Source organism: Idiotropiscis lumnitzeri, chromosome 10 (assembly GCF_059441095.1).
Source record: "Idiotropiscis lumnitzeri isolate Australia: NSW breed Sydney's pygmy pipehorse chromosome 10, RoL_Ilum_1.0, whole genome shotgun sequence".
Lineage (NCBI taxonomy): Eukaryota > Metazoa > Chordata > Actinopteri > Syngnathiformes > Syngnathidae > Idiotropiscis > Idiotropiscis lumnitzeri.
Window position 1 is genome coordinate 10,941,726 of NC_142400.1, and position 18,933 is coordinate 10,960,658.

General features: G+C 42.1%; 2 protein-coding genes across 2 annotated transcripts; both read right to left on the reverse strand.

Moving 5' to 3' along the window:
• Positions 1-92: 92 nt before the first annotated feature.
• On the reverse strand, positions 93-5,920 carry znf576.2 (zinc finger protein 576, tandem duplicate 2). Its single transcript, XM_088307788.1, has 5 exons — positions 5,613-5,920; positions 4,602-4,779; positions 3,230-3,345; positions 2,037-2,180; positions 93-1,635 (listed from the first exon to the last, which is right to left on the reverse strand). Exons 2-5 carry the CDS (start codon positions 4,747-4,749, stop codon positions 787-789), a joined length of 1,257 nt encoding a protein of 418 aa, XP_088163914.1. The 5' UTR covers positions 4,750-4,779; positions 5,613-5,920; the 3' UTR covers positions 93-786.
• A 2,140-nt stretch (positions 5,921-8,060) lies between these two features.
• On the reverse strand, positions 8,061-17,971 carry znf576.1 (zinc finger protein 576, tandem duplicate 1). Its single transcript, XM_088307684.1, has 10 exons — positions 17,894-17,971; positions 15,978-16,422; positions 14,698-15,189; positions 10,943-14,373; positions 10,554-10,821; positions 10,225-10,416; positions 10,066-10,143; positions 9,754-9,922; positions 9,454-9,619; positions 8,061-9,363 (listed from the first exon to the last, which is right to left on the reverse strand). Exons 2-10 carry the CDS (start codon positions 16,390-16,392, stop codon positions 8,146-8,148), a joined length of 6,429 nt encoding a protein of 2,142 aa, XP_088163810.1. The 5' UTR covers positions 16,393-16,422; positions 17,894-17,971; the 3' UTR covers positions 8,061-8,145.
• Between the last annotated feature and the right edge of the window lie 962 nt (positions 17,972-18,933).

The following is an 18,933-nucleotide window of genomic DNA, read 5'->3' on the forward strand; positions in this document are numbered from 1 at the left end:
CCTGTCGATGAACTCATGTCACGTTGGTCAATTACATATGCATATATAACATGAGAGCATTGTGATGACTCAAAAACAAAAGACTTCAAATGACTAGTTCAAAAGCCTGCAAGGGCTAGAGCCTGTTTTATTTTTGTATTTGCACTGTCCAAACACAGCATTGGGAAGGAAACAATCCAGAGAGAAGACACATACATTATATACTGTGGGACTCTAAATGCATGATAGAGCCAAAAGTTTCATTCACGAAATGTCTATGACATAGTTTTTCATCTGAGTGAAAAGGGAAAGGATCAGTCATTAGAAATCATGATTATAGTGGATCAGTTGTCCACATTGAACCTTCAGCACTCAGCAAACAAAAAGTTGCAAATTCTTTTTAAAAATGTAGGCATGTTAATTTAGATAGAGCCATGATCAAAACATTAGGTGTAAAAAAATACATATGAACCGGAGGCTGTACATTATTTTGACAAACATTTAAAACATGGCATCTATTAGCTTACAAAATATGCACTTCAAATCTTTTTTGTTAACAAGAAAAAAAAAATAAAATTCACACCACACAATTAAAAAAAAAAAAAAAAACGTTTTTTTTTTTGTTTTTTTTAAAAGTGAATCAAAATCGTTAACAGTAAGGAAACATTTAGCTAGTCAATGAGATGTCCCATGTAAGATACAGCTTGAAATCCTACAATGCCATTTGTCAAAATGTCATCAGCTTACAAATTAAGAACCTAAAACAAGAGGACACATCTTGTCGCTTCTTCTAGCTTACAGTTGCGATTATCTTTTGGGGGACTCTGGCTGCTCCTCGGGGTGGGTTTTCTGGTGAGCCTTCAGAGTGCGCTCGCGGCCAAAGCTCTTGCCACAAGTGGGACAGGCAAATCGGCCGACGGCATGCGCGCGTGACATGTGCGCCTCCAGCTGCTCGGGTCGGGCAAAGCTCTCCTCGCACTCAGCACACGGGTGGGCTTTCCGAACCGTGTGCTTCTCCTTTTTGTGAGTGCGCAGCTGAAGTGAGCTCGGGAAAGAGAGGTCACATTCAGGACACGCGTGCTGCCTGGGCGGCAAAGCCTCCACTTTAACTTTGGTCTCCTTTGTTGCTTCACCGCCATCAGCTGCAACGACTTCTTTTTCTTCTGCTTCACATTTTACGGCTACTGCTGCTTTTGGAGGGCGCCCTCGTTTTGCCCCGCCAACTTTTGCTTTCTCTTCTGCAGGGGCTGCTGGCGTCTCAGGAGTGGCGCCTGCATTCGTCGCCTCGCCCTCCTCACAAACATCCGCGTCATCTTTCTTCTTTCGCTTCCCCCTTTTCTCCGTGCTTGCCACCTCCTCGATCTTGACTTGCCGTCCGCGCTTCTTGGCCGGTGGGGCGTTACCGTTGCACTGCTGGCCTTCGGGATACTTCTGCTCGTGTTCGTTCAGCTCAGATTCACTGCTAAAGCCCTGCCCGCACTTCTTGCAACGATGATTTTTTTCGGGCTCGTCCGGATTCTCGGCTGTCTCGACATCCGGGCGAGGGTGATGGGCCAGACGATGCGTACGCAGCATCGCCGCACTCCTGAAGGTTTCGTTGCAATCTTTACACGGTAGCTGCTTTTCAGGACACACATGCCTTCTGTGTGTTGTGAGCTGTAAAAAGGAGAACATGAATCACACTAATGTAATGAAAAAAAAAAAAAGTTTTAGTATCCATCCATATAATTTCTATACCACTTGTCCTCATTGGGTCACAAGTAAGCTTTAGTCGATCACAGCTGACTTTGGCCAAAGTCAAACAAGACAGATGTAGACAAACTATTACTTACACCATTGGAAAGTTTAGTCATGTTTTTTTTTTTAAACAAAGGAAGCAAGATTACTCTGACGAGCACCATATAATCAAGGGTAGAACATGTAAACTTCACATAGGAAGGCCAGAACCAAGATTTGAACACAGAATCGCATAACTGTGAGGGAGATGTGCTGACTAAACCGGACACGGTGCTCCCTACCTAGAATATTGTAAGAAAAAGATCTAATATTGGTCTCACTTCAGTGAATGTTCTGAAGCTCTCCTTGCAGTGGGCGCATTTGAAGGGCTTGTCATCCTTGCTGTGTGTCGGCTGGTGCAGTGTCAGCTCCTCAGATGATAAAAACGTGCGGTCACACACGTAGCATGTAAACAGCGTGTTACCCTGTGGAGGAATGGAACAGAGGATTGGGATTAGTTCACTAAAGGAATAGTAACAGCTCTCAGGAACAATTGAGTGAGCGAAAAAGTAGTTAAATTTAGCAACCAAATTGGCACCACTTGACTAATCTAGATTCACTCTGATTACAGCAATGTTGTGATTGCAAACTGCGTGGGGATGCCATTTGAACTATAGAAACCGCAAAAAAAAAAGAAAACGAGTAAAATTAATTATCAAAATTATTTTCTTATTTATTACTATGTCATTTAATATTACAAAAATATATGAAAATAAAGGTATCCCACTAAGACCCTCCACATATGACGTGACGCAGCCAAAGCCTACTGAAGTGTCGCGCAGGGCTTCACCCGCATTTGGCAACTAATTTTCATTAGTGGCCAACCGTGAGCGTCTCATTTTACTGTGATTCCAAATTCAAATCACCAATCACAACGTTGTGGGAATAAATAAAATAAAAGTTCCCACATATTAGTGATAAGAACCACAAATACAATACAATGTATATTGTGCTTTCCACCACTATTTCATGTTTAGAATTTTGTACCTGTGGTTAGGAAGCGTCACTCAGTGAATGGGGCGATCGATTATTGCCAACATACTCTCAAATTATCCACACTCGCTCCAATATTCTCACCCATTTCATCTCTTATTGGCAAGCTTCTATGCTTTTGTGGTTCAATAAAGTTCATTTGTCCATTGTAGCATGTCTGTATTTATGCGGTGCTGAATCACTTGGTGTGTAGCCAAGAGTCGCCAACTGTCTTTTTTTTTTTTTTCAAATTTCTTTCCACAATGGTCCATTGCAGTCACGCGCCGCCACGTAGCGTGGAGTGCAGTGCATCAAGTAAACACCTTATTAATAATAGGTTCCTGCCACCCTGCTTTTGGGTAAACAACTAGTCACTTTATGAAGAAATTGGGCATCCAAAATCGACAATGCATTACGACTGAAAACGTGTTACGAAACATTACTTCAAACAGGCACAGAAAACTGAGTAAGTCAGACTTGCAGCAGACTAGCGAAAACACACCTGTTGAAGTTGTTGCTTGTACTCTTCCCGGTGACTCTTCTTCATGTGTCTTTCCTTAGCTTTGGCATTGCAGAAGGTGATGAAGCACTGGAAACACTGCAGATTCTCATGCTGGTCTGCAGGGACAAAAGAAAAAGAAACAGGTGAAAACCCCAGATAATCACCATGTTTAGTGTGAATTTGTTTGATGTGGTCTCTAGCTGCCAATAGATATGCTTGGAGTTTTTCTGGCATATCAAATTTGGAGGTGGCCACTTCTGCTTTATTTTGAGCCATCTTTTGCTCTAAACATTTTGACATCATTATAATGGTTATGTGACCAGCTATGCTAGTTATAGTTGGGTGTCATCGTTCGTTTCAATTGAGGGGCTATTTCAGTTGGAAGACTGTCCTAATACTGTCAAGGAAAATAAAGTTTGAAGATTTTAAATCAGGTGAATATTGAGTGAGTGTATTCAGTTGAGGAGTAGTGTTATATTAATGAAAAGCAGCGTGGAAAGGAAAAGGAGCCGTTAAAATCACCAAGTTATGACTGAAAACTCTCCTGTCAAATGATAAATTTTTTTTTAACTAATCAAATCAGTGTATTGGATTCCAACACTGTTCTAATAGCGTTCTTTGATTCTTGTAAAAGGATCTAAATGGAGACTTTTTCCCAGGCATTTTTCTTAGAAACATTTCTCAAAACTGCCCACAAGCAGCACACTCCAGTAGTGTTGGTTTGGAAGGCCCAGTGGCAACTTGAGCAGAGTGTTTTGTTCTGGGGTGATGTGATGTCTCCAGAGTGAACACTTTAATTTTGACAGCCCTACTGAAAACATTTAAAAAAAAAAAAAAAAACTAACAAAAAAAAAAACCCTAATGTTTCCTGATTTTCCCCAAAACAAATTAAAAAATAACTGGCCAAAATATACTCAGATTTTCTGTCTAATCATTGATCCCCAATCTTTAAAAAGCCTGACCTGCTGATCCCGATGTTTTTTCATAACCATTAGCATACTACTTCACTCCTCCAATCTTGTTTTCTTGTAAAACATTGTGAAACAACACAAACGTGTTGTGTGTCATCATCCACACCGCTTATTCTGTACAGGGTTGCCGGGGTGCTGGAGCCTATCCCAGCTGACTGTGAGCGAAAGGCACACAACAACATGAACTGGTTGCCAACCAGTCGCAGGGAGCACACAGACACCATTACTGAGCGGGAACCGATCCCTCGCTGACCGCACAGGCGGGTAAAAAAATAAATAAGCCTTTTAGTTATCTTACAGCACAAGACTGACTTTTTTTGTGTTGAGAATATAGACATCTTATTTTCAGTTTTTACTTATTCAATACGATGTGTTGTGATACAAAGACAAGTTTTACTTACAGGGTTGAACAGTGGGTGCAAGAGGTCCATTCAGAGTGATGGGCCGTTTGAACGACTCCACCGGTTTTTCAGGGGGAGCTTGTGAAGTTGTATTTGGCAGTCCCCGTCCCATCACAATTTCTTCAATGTTTAAAATGTCAGAGTCCATCGTGGAATATTAAGAAGCCACTGTGAAATCCTGCAAAAAATATTTGAGGTTAAATCGTTTGTTGCTGAAATAATTTTTAACCAACTATGACAATATGAACATAAAAATGCTAAAAACAAAAAAAAACACGTTTTTTTTTTATGTCTGTAAATTTTCAATCATGCAGAGCATGGCCATCTACAATTGTCGACTTGAGGCAACTGGACTGTTGAATTTGTTATGTATTTTCCTGTTTTCCGTAAACATTCAAATTATGTTATTAGGCAAAGGATACAAGTGCAAACCAAAACCTCATTCCGTACGCTCAAATAATAACATTGGCGTGGTACCGAATTTGCAAGGTGCAATTATTTCAGAATACATGCTGCACTCACAAACATGCACGCATCTCCAACAAATGTGCGACGTAAATTTATTGGGCTAATTTCCGCCGCTTATCTTTCAGTTCACGTCCATTCGCGTTTCAGCCTTGTCAGGCCGCTAGCGTGTCTGAGTCGTTAGCTCCATGTAGCAGGCACGATTATCTAAACATTCAATTTGTATTCGTCTCCTTCTGGAACACTGAGAAGATGAATGTGTAAATATGCCACTAGTTAGTGTTTATGTACAGTAAATAGGTGGTAACATGCAGTAACAAGAAAGTAGCAAAGCAACGTAATGCTAAGCTAGCATGCTAAACTCAGCTCGTTAGCGCTAACAACACAGAATGCCGCTCAAAGAGGATCCAACACTTTCCGTGCATTTAACCAAGTTTGCCTCCATGGATGGCACCTACAAACATATTCGCAAATGATCGTAGTAAAAGTGACGACCTAAATACAAGGCAATACTTTCTAAACAACATTGCTAGACAAGTACTTTACCTCAAAGCGCTGTTTGAATTTAGTTGGACTGACAGACTTGACCCCCCGATAAGTAAACGCATAGAACCGAGTCGGACACTTCCTGATGCGAGACCATAGCCGTTAAGGACAACTAAGATGGCCGCCGTCCCTAACCACGAAGTAAACCAAGAAAGACGAACCTTCAAGCAAAACAAATTCAAAGTGTACGCATGCAAGTTTACAAGGACGGAGTATTTGAAGCGTGTACTTAAAATTGAAGGCAAGCAAAAATAATTTAAATAGTTCGGTTGTGTCGGATTCTAGGGGAAAATCTGGTCACGTGACCAAAGTGTGGTGACGAGATTTACTGGACAATTTCATTGGTTGCCTCCATTTAAACCAAATGTTTACGCGACAGTACACAACACCCGTGTGAATGTGAATGGTTGTTTGCGTATGTTCCGATTCGCTGGAGACAAGTCCAGAGAAACACTTACTTTCGCTTGTTAGGCTCCAGCACACATTAGAGCTTGCAAATGCAAATCACTTGCGTTGCCTTATCGTTTCTTGCTGATTGTCTTCACTTTTAAGAACACGTTTTTTTAAAAATTATTTTATTCAAATATGTTCATGGGGATTTTTAGTGACAATATGAAAAGAACGTTTAAATGATTTTAAAAAAATCTGGCTGAATTCCATTGCCATTATGTTATGCATTCCTCTATAATATCGCAATACTTTCCCCCAATGCAACATGTATAACGATGACTCCCATTCTTTGAAAAAAATGTGCTACATATTTACAATAAATACAGTTGTATTGTATTGTACAATCAACTAAACAATATTCACAATTCAGAAACATACAAATTGAGAAATGTTAAATAATCATTAAAAAAACTCATGAGTCGAGGTAAAATTGTTCCATCACAGTAAATTGCGCGCCAAATTGTTCATGTAGACTATTTATACAGTATTTATGTTCAAGATCACATACCGTAAAATTGGTTTTTTTTTGTTGTTACTTCATCACAGTAATGTTTCAGAAGTACAACATGGATAGTGCATATTGTGAAGGAGGAAGGTCAGAACAAACAAGACAATATAGACTTATTTAGGGTTGTTCCAATATTAGATTTTCCCTTACTAGTTAAGTCCATGTAAGGACATTTTCACAATACCCCCCTAAAATAAAGAATTTCATATTAGTGGCCTCCACCAAAAGATAGCATGCCCAAATTCATTGCAGACTCCGCCCTAAATAATAAACATCCTACCTTAGACACCGGGACAAGGAAAAAACAAAAAAGGGAAATATGGCACTACTGGGTGCCTGTATAGCACCTGCAGCGACCACGTGGCATCTGTACAGCTGACATTTATGATGGATTTCGAAGAGAGTTGGATGCAATATCGACCTGGAAAGTTTAACAAAGTTTCCTGGTAAGACAAACCAGAGAAACAATCAGAAACAAAATATCAGTCATTGATGGAAGCTGTAATAGAATCAAGGATAACATTTTAAATTCATACTGCACTAATTTTTCCAATTAAGGATCACTACTTATTTGTGGAAAAATAAAGTAAAAATGCATCTGTACAAATAAAGGATATTCTCCAGTCAAATACCTGACCTTGATGGCATGCTGGGTACTCAACAGCCACTGTATGAGGAAACATTGTCTATTAACAATTATAAATAAACAAAACTAACTTTTGGGGGGGATTTGTGTAAATCATCAATCAGCATATACTGTATGAACTGCCGCAGTGCAAAAGCATTAAAAAAATAAATAAAATAAAAGGTGGTGTAGTGTCTGTTTGTGTCGCTGTTAAAGGAATGTAGGAGTTGGAGCGTGGCGTAGTTCATGGTATGTCGCGACATCCTGTATGTGGGGGTGTGAAACTGTATGTGGGGGTGTGACTGGTGGAGCGCAACAGAATGGGGGTTGCAAGAGCGTGCACGAGTGGAATGTTTCAGGACAAAGGGTGATAGCAGCAAGGAGGGAGCGAGACGAGATGAAGGAGCAGCCATCGAAAGATCACAACCAGGAGGAGCCACCACGGGATTCGGCGGGAGGAGAAAGACCAATGAGAGCAAGCTAAAGTTAACTGCAACATCACATAGCCAATAGAATCATGCCAGAAGGCCTTTGTCTCTGTTACATTTACATATTGTACAGTATGAATGACTACTGGAAAAAACTAAAAGTTCTGTTCTGTTGGTGGCACGAGAGGTGTAGACTTGTATTGAGAGGGATCCGAGATCTAGTTGCATATGTAGTAAATCTGTGATTGGGAATAAATCCATTCGTGCGTGAAAATGCCGGCTTCCTGATACCTTTCTATTGCAGAACGAGCGCGCATATTGTTGGATGAGTGAGAGTTGGGTAAGGTTGCGAATTGGAGTCAGATTACTAACTTGAGTTTACATTGGGTTAAAATTAACATCTAGCATTGATTTAAAGGTAAATTCCAACACTGTTTTGATCAATTCATGAATATTGTGGTGATCGCATATATCACCAAAATAGTAAAAAAAAAAAAAAAAAATGAAAGAAATGGTTTGATGCTAGAGGTTTCCTGAACTTGGCTGATTGTGGAAATTCAAAAAGCAATTGTGATTGCGTGAGATGCAGAGAAAGACGCAGCACTTGAGGCATAAAACTCGCGACGTCCTCTGACAGTCACCAAAACGACACCTGCCTCCTTCACCCTCGGCTAGCTGCTCTGGCCAGTGGCCTGAACCGTCGTACCGTGTTGCCGCGTCGGGGAGGGGGTTTTCTTCCACTGTGTCGGGGTTAAGTGGGTCAGTTCTAGCATGAGCTTTCGCCGGGGAGGGTTGCGGGAGGACGGAGTTCTGAGGGTCTGAACCACTGGAGTGGATCAAGGCTTTGGCTACAGACAATCGGAAGTCCATAAGAGACAAAGGTGCAGATGTGGCCATGTCATCGTGTCTGTACAAGAGCCAGGAGTTGACCAAAGCCATATCCGTTAGGTACCAGAGCACAGCGAGAGGCCAGCCTGCTGGTGAGGTGGAGACCGGGATGGAGTAGAGATTCAACAAATCTCGGTTGAGGCGAGCCGCCGCCTGTGCTTTCTCAAAGTCATTCATGAGAGACGTCATGTTTTTGTGACCGTTTCCTGCCGTGGAGAGAATGAAGCCGCCGTGCGACCTGCGCAGCATCAGCTTGCCGTCCGAGCTTACAAACTCATCTCCGATCTGACCCTGCGCTCCGCCAACCCGGCCCGCACCGTGGATCCCGGCCACCAGGAGGCGCTCGAGCATGGCAGGAGTGGAGAGTTCTTGCTTGCAAAGGAACACGGTGCTACCTTTGGGGATCATTTTCTCAATTGCATCCTTATCAGATAGATCCGCTTTAAGATCCACATGAAGGAGAAAACCCCCAAATCCGATCAAGGTGGTGCTATGCAGAGCCAGTCTGTTATTGTCCACCTTACCAGTTAAAGGAATTAAATACTGATCCACTGCAAAGTCACCGTGTCTTGTCAGTGTCTGGCAGGCTTTTTGAAAACGGCACAATAATGGCACAACTTTCCACAAAGGGTCCACAGATTCATTTGACAATCCTCTTTGGCCGCTCGTGTTAGCAGGATGATGAGAAAAGTCAACGCGAGTTCTTTCTCTAATATGACTACTCTGTGGATCCTTAGCAGGGGAGGCAAGCTTCAACAACTGCGACAGTTGAAGGAAGCGGGAAAGCGGCATGGCTTCCGCAATTAAGGGCACCTTCGTCAAGTTGTCCCAGTAGAGCCGTGGACTGGGAAACTGGGGAGGGGAGAGGTCAAACAACATTAGTTCAGCTAAGTTTTGTATCTATCCATGAAAGCTACAAAAATGAGAAGTGGATGCACAAACCTTCAAAGTTCCCATTGCGATGTGGATCCCAACAAACTGCGCAACTTCCCTCGCGGTGACGCAGTCAGATGTTTCATTAGTGTTGCGGGCCATTTCCACCCAGGTGTCCCAGCCAAAATACCTGGAGAAGTACTGAATGGGCTCAGTAGTTGCTGCTTTGAACACCCTTGAGACGGAAAAAAAAAGTACTATTTGAGAATTTTAATCAAGCTTTTACTTTCTTATACAATTCCTATAACCCAGACTCTAAAAGGCTCAAAGGCTTTTTTTTTTTTTTTAACGGAAAAAGTTGCTCCATACGTTTGTGTTGTTACGTCTGGTCGTCGTGTGCAGTCATCTCGGTTCTTGCCGAAATAGGCCAGAATTTCGGCTTCTGCGTCAAGATGAGGTTGCGACAACTCAAAAACTCTTGCATCCTCTTCATCAGAAGTCTGGAGGAGAAAGCTCCGCGTATCCAGTGGACTCTCGGCTGAGAGTTCATGGTTGTTACATAGTGAGAAAGACAACGTTGAAGTTAAACTAAGTACAGTTTGCCAAACCAATGCACCATCTGATTAGGTTTAGGTACAAACAAGCCAGAATCAACAGTATTTATTCAAACAGTTCCTCTACCTTGCCCATCATCAAAGTCATGAACATCCATCATCTCTGGTCCTCTGAAATCACGGTCGTCTCGTTGAGTGCCTTCATCTGTGCAAACATTGACAGTTCAAAAGCACTTCCGTGAGCTTAAATATAGCGGGAACACGTTTGAAAACAGCCTCGACTCACATAAATGACAGGTTGCGGTTGGATGTGATGTCTGTCTGACATCAGCGGACGCTTCTGGGCTTCCGTTGTTCGAGTGAACGGCACCCAGGGGGACTTCCCTCTCTTCTACCTTCACGGGGTAGAAGATGCACTGCTTGCTGCTTAAGTCAGGGGAAATGCGGCAGTCGCTGGACGTCTCCTCAGTGTCTGAGACTGTGAGCAAGCCAACATTAATATGTTGTGGACTGAATATTACCTTGAAAAGGTCGTTTTGCACCGCCAGTAAAATGTAACAGCAATTTTAACAACAATGTTACAAAAATGTTGACTATAAGCAAATGAGTACTTACGTGGGCTGGCAGAGTTTCGGTCACTGACTTGCTCCACATTCCAGTGCCTGCGTCGGTTCTCCGGTGTGGACCGGGCGTCCTTCAGCGCGTTCCTGCTCTCCTGCTTCACCGGAACTGTCCGAATGTCTCGGTTCTGCTGTGACTGCACGCCTGCTCCCGATCTGTCGCTCTCTTTTTGAGACGGTAGTGCGCCAAGAGGTGGATCGGATGTACTCTCCTCAACCTTGATCACAGCTGGCATCTCATTTTCAGCAATGCTCTTCAAATCCTGAAAATTACATTTTGAAAAAAAGCATTCAACGGATTACAGCGTTGAGTGTCGTATTTGTTTGTCCACTTTTTGCAATGTCGCATCCCACAACAGGTTTTTATAGTACTTGACCTCTTACCTGTCTTTCATTTATACCGCAGGTCATAAGGTGAGGTTGCCGGTTCGCCAACCCGGGTTCAGCTGTGACGATCTTCTCAAGATAGATTCCGGGAGATGGCTGACTCTCCCTCTCTGGATCTCCTGGCGATACATTGGATTCATCCACAATAGGAGGTGTTGGGGGAATAACAGCGTCACTAGAAGGGCCTCTGTGTGGATCTGGTCTCGGATGAATATTTGTCATCTCATTCTCATCATTAATTTGGGAATCACGCTCTCGTTTTTCATGAACAACCTGACAATCCTCCTGTTGTACCTCAAATTCAGTTTCTGTGACTGCACCCGGTTCCAAACGTTTCTGAGACACCGCATACGCTTTTAGATGCGCACCTCCTTGTCTCTTTCCTGCTTCCTTTTTCTTCTGGACTAACACCTCCTCTTCCTCATCTTTAACTCCGACTTGTTGCGTGGCGCAAGATACCGACTGCAAAGTTCTCACATCTGTAGCTTGATCATCGGTTGTTTTTTCAAAGCGACTTGCTTCCGAATTGGCAGCTTCGACCGATTCACTTTGGGAAAGGTTGTCTTCAGGTAAAGCCACACTGCTGCTTTCACAGTGCTCCCCGACGGTAACGAGATCAACTTCAAGAATAGCATCCTTCTTGATGTCCTGTTCAGATTCTAAAGAGAGGTTCTTGGGCATAAGTTCCCGTCGTTTGTCTGTGGACACCGCCGATTCATTTTGCTTCATTGGAGTGGTGCTTTCAAGGAGAGGATCCAAATTACAAGTGGTGCGGTTTTTGATCGGATCTGATGGTTTTGCAGAATTCGGAGGCTGAACGCTGCCTTCAGGTAGAGCATGTAAAGATGGAGATGGAATCAAAGCAGGAAATGAGACACTTGGTTCCCTGTCCTCGAATGCCATCGCCGGTTGATTATTCCAACTGGTGTTCGGATTCATCAGGCGAATAACTCTTTCTTGATGGTGGACATCTAATCTGGAGACCCCTTCAAAAATGTTCCCATGAGTGTAAGTAAGCTCGGGACTTTCTAAAATATGCACCATCGCCTTGTGCTTCTGAAGGGAAGCGACTTCATTGAATATCTCCCCGCAGTTTTTACACTCTAATGCTCGCTTGGAATGCCTGGCGGTTATCACGCCTTCAGTCTCCACGTTTGAGGAGGCTTTGCGTTTTCGAGCGGTTTTTGGCTTGACAAGCGGTGTTTCGGCCGATGGACGGGATGACTTTAGAAATGAGAGCAATGAGAGAGTCTTTTGGTTCTTTTTGGATTTTTCTTTTTTCTTGCGAACATTGCTGGGATTATTTGCAGTCTTGCTTTTAGGGTTGGCCTGGTTGTCTTCACTGTGTTTATCCCAAGGTGAAATTTCCTGCGCAGATGTTTTGGAAGGGTCCAGTTTGTGAACCTTCAGCTGGGGCTGCTTATGACCTTTGAGCAAAAGGAGAGAGTCTTGTGTTACTTGTGTGCCAGGTGACTCTGCTTGGACTTTGGCTTGCTTGGTTTTTGGGCTCATTGTGTCTTCCTTTTTCTTTCTCCCTTTCTGCCGCATCTTTGTTCTTCCCTTTGTACCCTGGGAATGAGCTTTTTGTGGAATTTTAGACTGGATTTTATTTTTGATTGGAGGTTTTTGTTGATTTTTAGGCTGATCTCTTGCTACACATTCAAATTTTCTCTTTTTTTTCTTGCTTATTTTCTCTTTTCCATTCGCTTGTGAATCGTTGGTTAACGATGGCATACTGACCTCAGCGGAAGATCCCAATTTCTTTGCTTTTTTACTTTTCGTGGCAAGTCTTCCCTTCTTCTTTAATGGCACTTTATTTTTCACCAGATTTGTTGCCGAATCAATCATGGCTTCTTTTTGCGGCGACTGGCATTGCTGAGGCGGCACGCCTTGTTTGTTGTTTTTCTTCTCTTTCTTTTGTGGACTTAAGTGAACAAGATGGGACTTTTTTGTCCGTTTGCGTTTAGCTGGTTTGCCGTTACTTTGTAAATCCTTATCCAGCATGGATCCAATCAGTTCTTGCATATAACCTTGTATGATTAAGGCCCTGGCTGGCTTTCTTTTGCGTACTTTCACAAGCTCTTGAGCTGACATGACATTCACAGGTAACTCCGAAGTTTGTGGTCCCTTCTTGCTGGATGCATGTGAAGAGCCCTTTTTAGTCGAAGTATCCATAACATCAGACAGACTTTCCACCTGATCCTTGTCCTCCTTTCGATCAACCTGTAATTCTCCATCTTGTGTCGTCTTCTCTTGGGACTGCTGGGCACTTCCGCTATCGGATAATAAATTGACCTCATTTTGACTGACTTTTTGAATCTGTGATTGATCCTTCTCCTGCGTGTAAGCTCCAGGTTCTCCGACAGCTTCCGCGGGTGTCTGATGTGAAGCAAAAGTGGAAGTGCACAGATCTTGTTGAGTCATTTGCAAAGATGTCAGGTTCTGCTCAGCTGCAGGCCCACACAATGGGACGGTGCTTTGCAGAGATGTCAAGTTCTGCTCAACAATAGGCCCAAACGATGGAATTGGTGTGCCAGTATCATGCTCATTTACAATAGTTTGATAGGGAGTTTTCTCCAGTTCGGTGGTTGGTACCAATGAAGGTGTTGGGTTTTCCAGTTGTTGCTCATTTTGTGATTGCTGCTGCTCCGCAGTTGGTGTCAAGGCAGGGATTAGTTCTAATATGACCGTTTGCTCAAGGTCTTGGCTGAAGTCTGCTCCTTCATTATGGAAAACCAGTGATTTAAATGTATTCAAGTTTGTTGCATTAATCCCAGGTTGTGGATTAATTTGATGCATCACCTCTCCCGCTGGCTCCAATCTGTGTGCACTTTGAGCGAGACCAAGTGCCAGGCTTTCACCTGACACAATGTGTGAGCCCAATTCTGAGAAGGGCGGGTTGATGAACTGTTCATCGGGAGTAATTGGTTCAAGTATGATCGTTTGCTCCATTGGATCACTTGAGTTGTTTGAAAAGTCTCCTTCCACCGTCTTCGACTGCACCGGTGTCATATCCATGGAATCTGATTGGAGAGCTTTGAGGTTTAAATTGACCGGTTTGGACAGCTCGGAGATCTGTTGAACTTCCAATGGTAGAGCATGAGGAGGCACTTGACCCAAAATCACAACTTGGTTAACCTTCTGGACGTTCCCCAAAGATTCAATTAGCCGTCGTATTGGCTCTGTGTCGATATTGCCGTCAACTTTCTGAAGAGGCCCGTTGGGCTCCAACTGTAAAAATGACGGCTGGGCAACGGATATCGGCGTTATTACCGGAGTAAAGTGATTTGTGTGTGACTTCGCTCGCATGGGTTTGCCAAGCGAATTGAGTGACACACTGTGCTTGTTTGTAAGATGACGAAGGCGCGTCTTGGGACTCTTGAAAGTTGCCTTGCAAACAGAGCAGGGATACTTGGTTGTTAAGGCATCTGAAGATAAAGGAAGCAGAAATATATCATGACATTTGATACATTTATGCTGTTAAATTAAAAGTACATTCATCTCTCGCCATATTGTGTTTAACTTTTTGTAGTTTTACTCTCTCGCATACTTTAAGTCCTACAATATCCAATTTGATGTCACAGATTTTTCATTATACTGTGGGATTTTGCTGTGATTATTTTCCTTAACAGATTGTTACAACACAGCAATGTGAAAGTGAGTACCAGGACCTCAAGTGAGAAAAAAACCCAACACCTGCAAATGCATTCAATGCGCGTATATATAAAACAAAGTAAATACATGACCCTTACCAAGCTCTTTTTTTCGTTGCGCTTTGATTTTGGCATCTTCCGGGAAGTGGGACTGCATATGTTTCTGCAGTGCATTGGACATGCTAAACCGGCTGCCACACTCCTTGCACACATACGGCCTCTCTCCAGTGTGTACACGACTGTGGTACTTGAGCAGCGTTATTGTTTTGCATGCTTTGCCACAGTCGGGACAGGTGTAACCATTCTGCCCGACGTGCACGTTTTTATGAAGCGTGAGCTCGGATAACCTTTTAAAGGCCTGGCTGCACAGAGGACACTTGAAGGGTTTCCTTTCGACGTGGGTTTTCTGATGCGCCATGAGCTCGGTGGAGTTGGTGAAGTTGCTATCGCAATGATAGCAGGTGAAAAGCGAATTCCTCAAGATGCACTGCTCATATTCGACCGGATGGCTCAACTTCAGGTGCCGTTGTTTGCTCTTGGAGTCACTGAAGATGATGTGGCACTCGATGCACTGCAGGGAGAGCTCCGACGCTGAAACACATCCCAAGCTCATTTTAAAACACGAGGAATTCTGAAGAGTAATCACTAAGGCTGAGATGCAAAATGGACATTGTGGTTCTCTCGGTTTACTGTAATTTCATTCATTACTCTCTGAATTTTGCATTGAGAAAGAGATGAATAAAATCCAAAATGTCATTTTGAATACCTAAATCACTCGTTTGAATAGATACTATTTTATTATTCATCTAGTTGCTTTCATTACATTACATACTTGTTTGAAATTTAAAATTTGGCATTCTGACTTGCTAGTTCAATGTTGCCTTACTTTGATTTAAATTGTTTTAAGACAAGCCTTTTAGTTTGGACTAACATTTCAATTATTACCAATACATTTGAGTATAGAGTCACGTCAAAGTTGGTTAAATTTTGGCTAAAATGTGGTGGCTTCCCACGAGTGTCATTCATTTGTCTGGACCTGGATGGTAAAACGCCACATCAAAGCCAAAAGGTAAGCAAAGCTGCTCAGAACATTTGATGTAAAATTTCAAATTTCCCCATTGTGGGACTAATAAAGGACATCTTTATGACCTAACAGTGTGCCATATATGATGGCGTTGGGGGATGTATATATTTAAATTTGTTGATATGTTCGTTGCATGGTGCATCACAACTATGGCTCTGAGCAGTATTTAATTTTTTTAAAAGAGTCAAATCGGAAATCAAATTTTGTGGAAATAAATTCAGCGTTTTCATTTGAATCCCACATCAGCCTTGCACAGTGTTAACAAAATGGCACACATCAATGTCAACTAACTCACATGTGAGCGGCATCACCAACGGCTTGGTCATGTCCATCTTCAGAGGATCTACCATGGCTTTCTTGGAGGGGAAACGTCTGTCCTTTTTCATTAACTTTTGTTCTTCGCTCCCGGCATTTTTGTTTGCGTTGAGTGACAACTCTGATGGAGGATTTGTCTTTGGACCCTGACCCACGCCCAGCTCTTCTGTGTTGTCTGAGGGTTCAACAGTCCCCGCGCCTTGTTGAAGAGAATCATCTGCGAGTGTTTTCTCATTTTGGGTTCCGTTAGTCTCTTCAACAGCTGTATGTCTCCCTTCTGCACCTGCTTCACTTGGCGCTGCCACAGTAGAATCAGCGTCATTGTCCGGTGGATCCAGGGCAGTTTGAGTGCTCAATGGCTCTGGCCTGCTCTCCTCCTGGGCTGGGCTCAGCATGGCTCCTATGCGGCACCAGTTCACACGTGTCTATGGATTAAAAACACAAATAGGACAACTATTATTGTGTGAGTGCTGAAGAGCTTCCAAATACTGGCAAAACGTAGGACATCCGGGACTCGATTTTTCACATTTTCTTTTTTTAAAGTGATTGAGACATTCACAAAAATATTTTCCATATTTCCTATTCCAAATTCTTAAACCTTATTATATAATACATATAAAACACTGCATAGTCCAATAATCCCCATATCCCCGGATTTTCACAATAAAATATCCAAACCCCGAAAATACATACTTCCAAATTTCAGCAACTGAATTCAACTAAAGCATCAGGCATTATTTTTTATTTTACAGTTATTGTATTCATTCTCTAGTTACTCCATTAATATTTTTGGGCGTTGTTTGAGATAAATGCTGGGGCTTCATTTATCAACTGTGTGTAATGAGTGCAAAAGACGTTCCGTTTGTGATTTATTGACTGACATGTCCATGAATCATGAGAATTTTTTTGTCTGCTTTCATGAATAACTATAGAAATCATAAAGTATTGAAATTTGAGATGCTGAAATAAAATGATTCTGACTTTTAACAAATATTTTTGAAATGGTTCTGACACTTTTTCCACATTTTGATTTCACTTGCTTACAAGAATGTTTTAGTGAGTTTTTGCTTTCAGTGTTATCCTTGTACATTAAATTATCCGCCTGTCAGTTTTTTTTAACCCCAAAATGTAAAGTTTTTTTTAGTTCAATGCAACGGGATGATCGCTTGTTCATTAAAGTTGGCTGATAACGTCCCCGAACTTCTATAATGATATATGATATATGATCGAGTGCAGGTTTCTCTGAATGCAAATATATAGTTCAGAACAAGTGGGATTTATCAACATTGACTTAATCGTGCGCACATGACAAATGACTTTTGTTAAATACGTTTGTTTTTTAATGTAAATAAGCACATGATTCCAAGTTTCAGTCCTTCAAACGAGTTTAGAGACTTTTCTACACACAGATTAAAAATAATAAGGCTCTTGGAACTCTGCAATATTAAACACCTGCAGAGATTATTTGAAGAAATTCAGAATTTTAGGTGAAGGCACAAGTGTGTTTTTTAATGATAATTATTTGGACCAAATAACCTACTTGTGCGTATCTGATGGTGATTATTGTGCGCTATCCAGATGGCCGCGAGCAGGAGAATGAATGGGTTTGAATTTGTGTTACAATAGACGATGGGAGATGGAGCGCAGCAGCCGGACATATCTAGCTGGATTTAAATTCATTTACTTGCATCAGTAGAGTGCTCGGACTGAAACTTAAGACGCATAAACACAGTAGGGATTTTCGGCACATATTACGTTAGCATAGTTAGCATAAATTCAGTGATTTGCTGCGATATTAACGCCGCTGAGATTCACGAAAACGCCCACTAATAAAATGTTGTTCGTTTAGGGCGGTAAGCGTTGCTAACGAGAACACATGATGTAATTTAGTGTTACCTGATCGGAGTTGTCCACACAAACATCACAACGGCGTTTGCTCACAAAGCCCACTAAACTGAAGGGTCCGGAAGCCACAGCCTGTGTGACGTCACGGCCAAGGAGGAGCCGCTGAAGATTGAGTGGAAGTACCGCCACCTACTGGACTGGAAGGTGAAGTGAACGACTTGCAATAACGTCCACCTTCCCACTTTTGACAATTTCAAAGTCTTGAGGATTTTTGGATTGTGGGAGAGAGCAGATTCTCAAAACCTTACAACTGTGGAGAGGAGGTGTTAATCACTAGGCCAAGAGTCACTAATGTGATGTCCCGTAGCCCCCCAAAGGTCCATAAATTGCCTGGTGGCCTGTTCTTTAAAAAAAAAAAAAAAGAAAAAAAAAAGCGCACAAATGGTGTGAGGTAATTGTGGTTTTCTCGACATAGTAAGCATTTGAAAATGTAAACGCTAGTAGAGCACAATAGAAATAGTCTTGCATTTTGAGATTTGGCCATTTCCTAATTATTGTGGGAAATCATGAATGCAATCTGTGTCTTCAAATATATTTTAATAATATAATCAAATGTCATTTGAGAAGTTCTGTTATATTGGAAGTATAAATCAATCCAGTGGCCTTTCACATTAATCAGTGCCAGAAAATTTAGGGGGAGGGGGAAAGCCCTTTCTGTGTAGTTTAACAATCAGATTCACATTTAATCCATCTCCATTGTGCCAATTTTACCTTCCCTGTAAAAGTGTTTCAACCATCTACTTCGCACTGAAAAGATTCTTGGTTAAAATTTCACCCCTGGCCTCTTGTGTGGAATTTGCATTTTTTTTTCAAATAATTGCTTGGGTTTTCTCAGGATAGCTGTGGCTTCCACACATTCCCCCCAAAAAGTTAGCTTTATTGGGAACCAAATAGACTACCATGTGTGAATGTAGTCATGAATGTTTTGATGGGATTGACTGACGGCCAAAACCAGCAGCCATAGGCCCCATCTCCATTGCGACCCTCAGAGAACAAGTTGTGCAGAAAATGGATGGCTATTTAGTTTTGTT

Excerpts from the sequence above, each read along its gene's own strand:
- znf576.2 (XM_088307788.1), bottom strand. The coding sequence starts at position 4,749 with ATGGACTCTGACATTTTAAACATTGAAGAAATTGTGATGGGACGGGGA. Across the intron at positions 2,181-3,229 it reads ACAAGCAACAACTTCAACAG|GGTAACACGCTGTTTACATG; the intron begins GTGTGTTTTCGC and ends ATTCCTCCACAG. Across the intron at positions 1,636-2,036 it reads GCTTCAGAACATTCACTGAA|CTCACAACACACAGAAGGCA; the intron begins GTGAGACCAATA and ends TCCTTTTTACAG.
- znf576.1 (XM_088307684.1), bottom strand. The coding sequence starts at position 16,392 with ATGCTGAGCCCAGCCCAGGAGGAGAGCAGGCCAGAGCCATTGAGCACT. Across the intron at positions 15,190-15,977 it reads GTTGGTGATGCCGCTCACAT|CGTCGGAGCTCTCCCTGCAG; the intron begins GTGAGTTAGTTG and ends GATGTGTTTCAG. Across the intron at positions 9,620-9,753 it reads CCAGACGTAACAACACAAAC|GGTGTTCAAAGCAGCAACTA; the intron begins GTATGGAGCAAC and ends TTCCGTCTCAAG.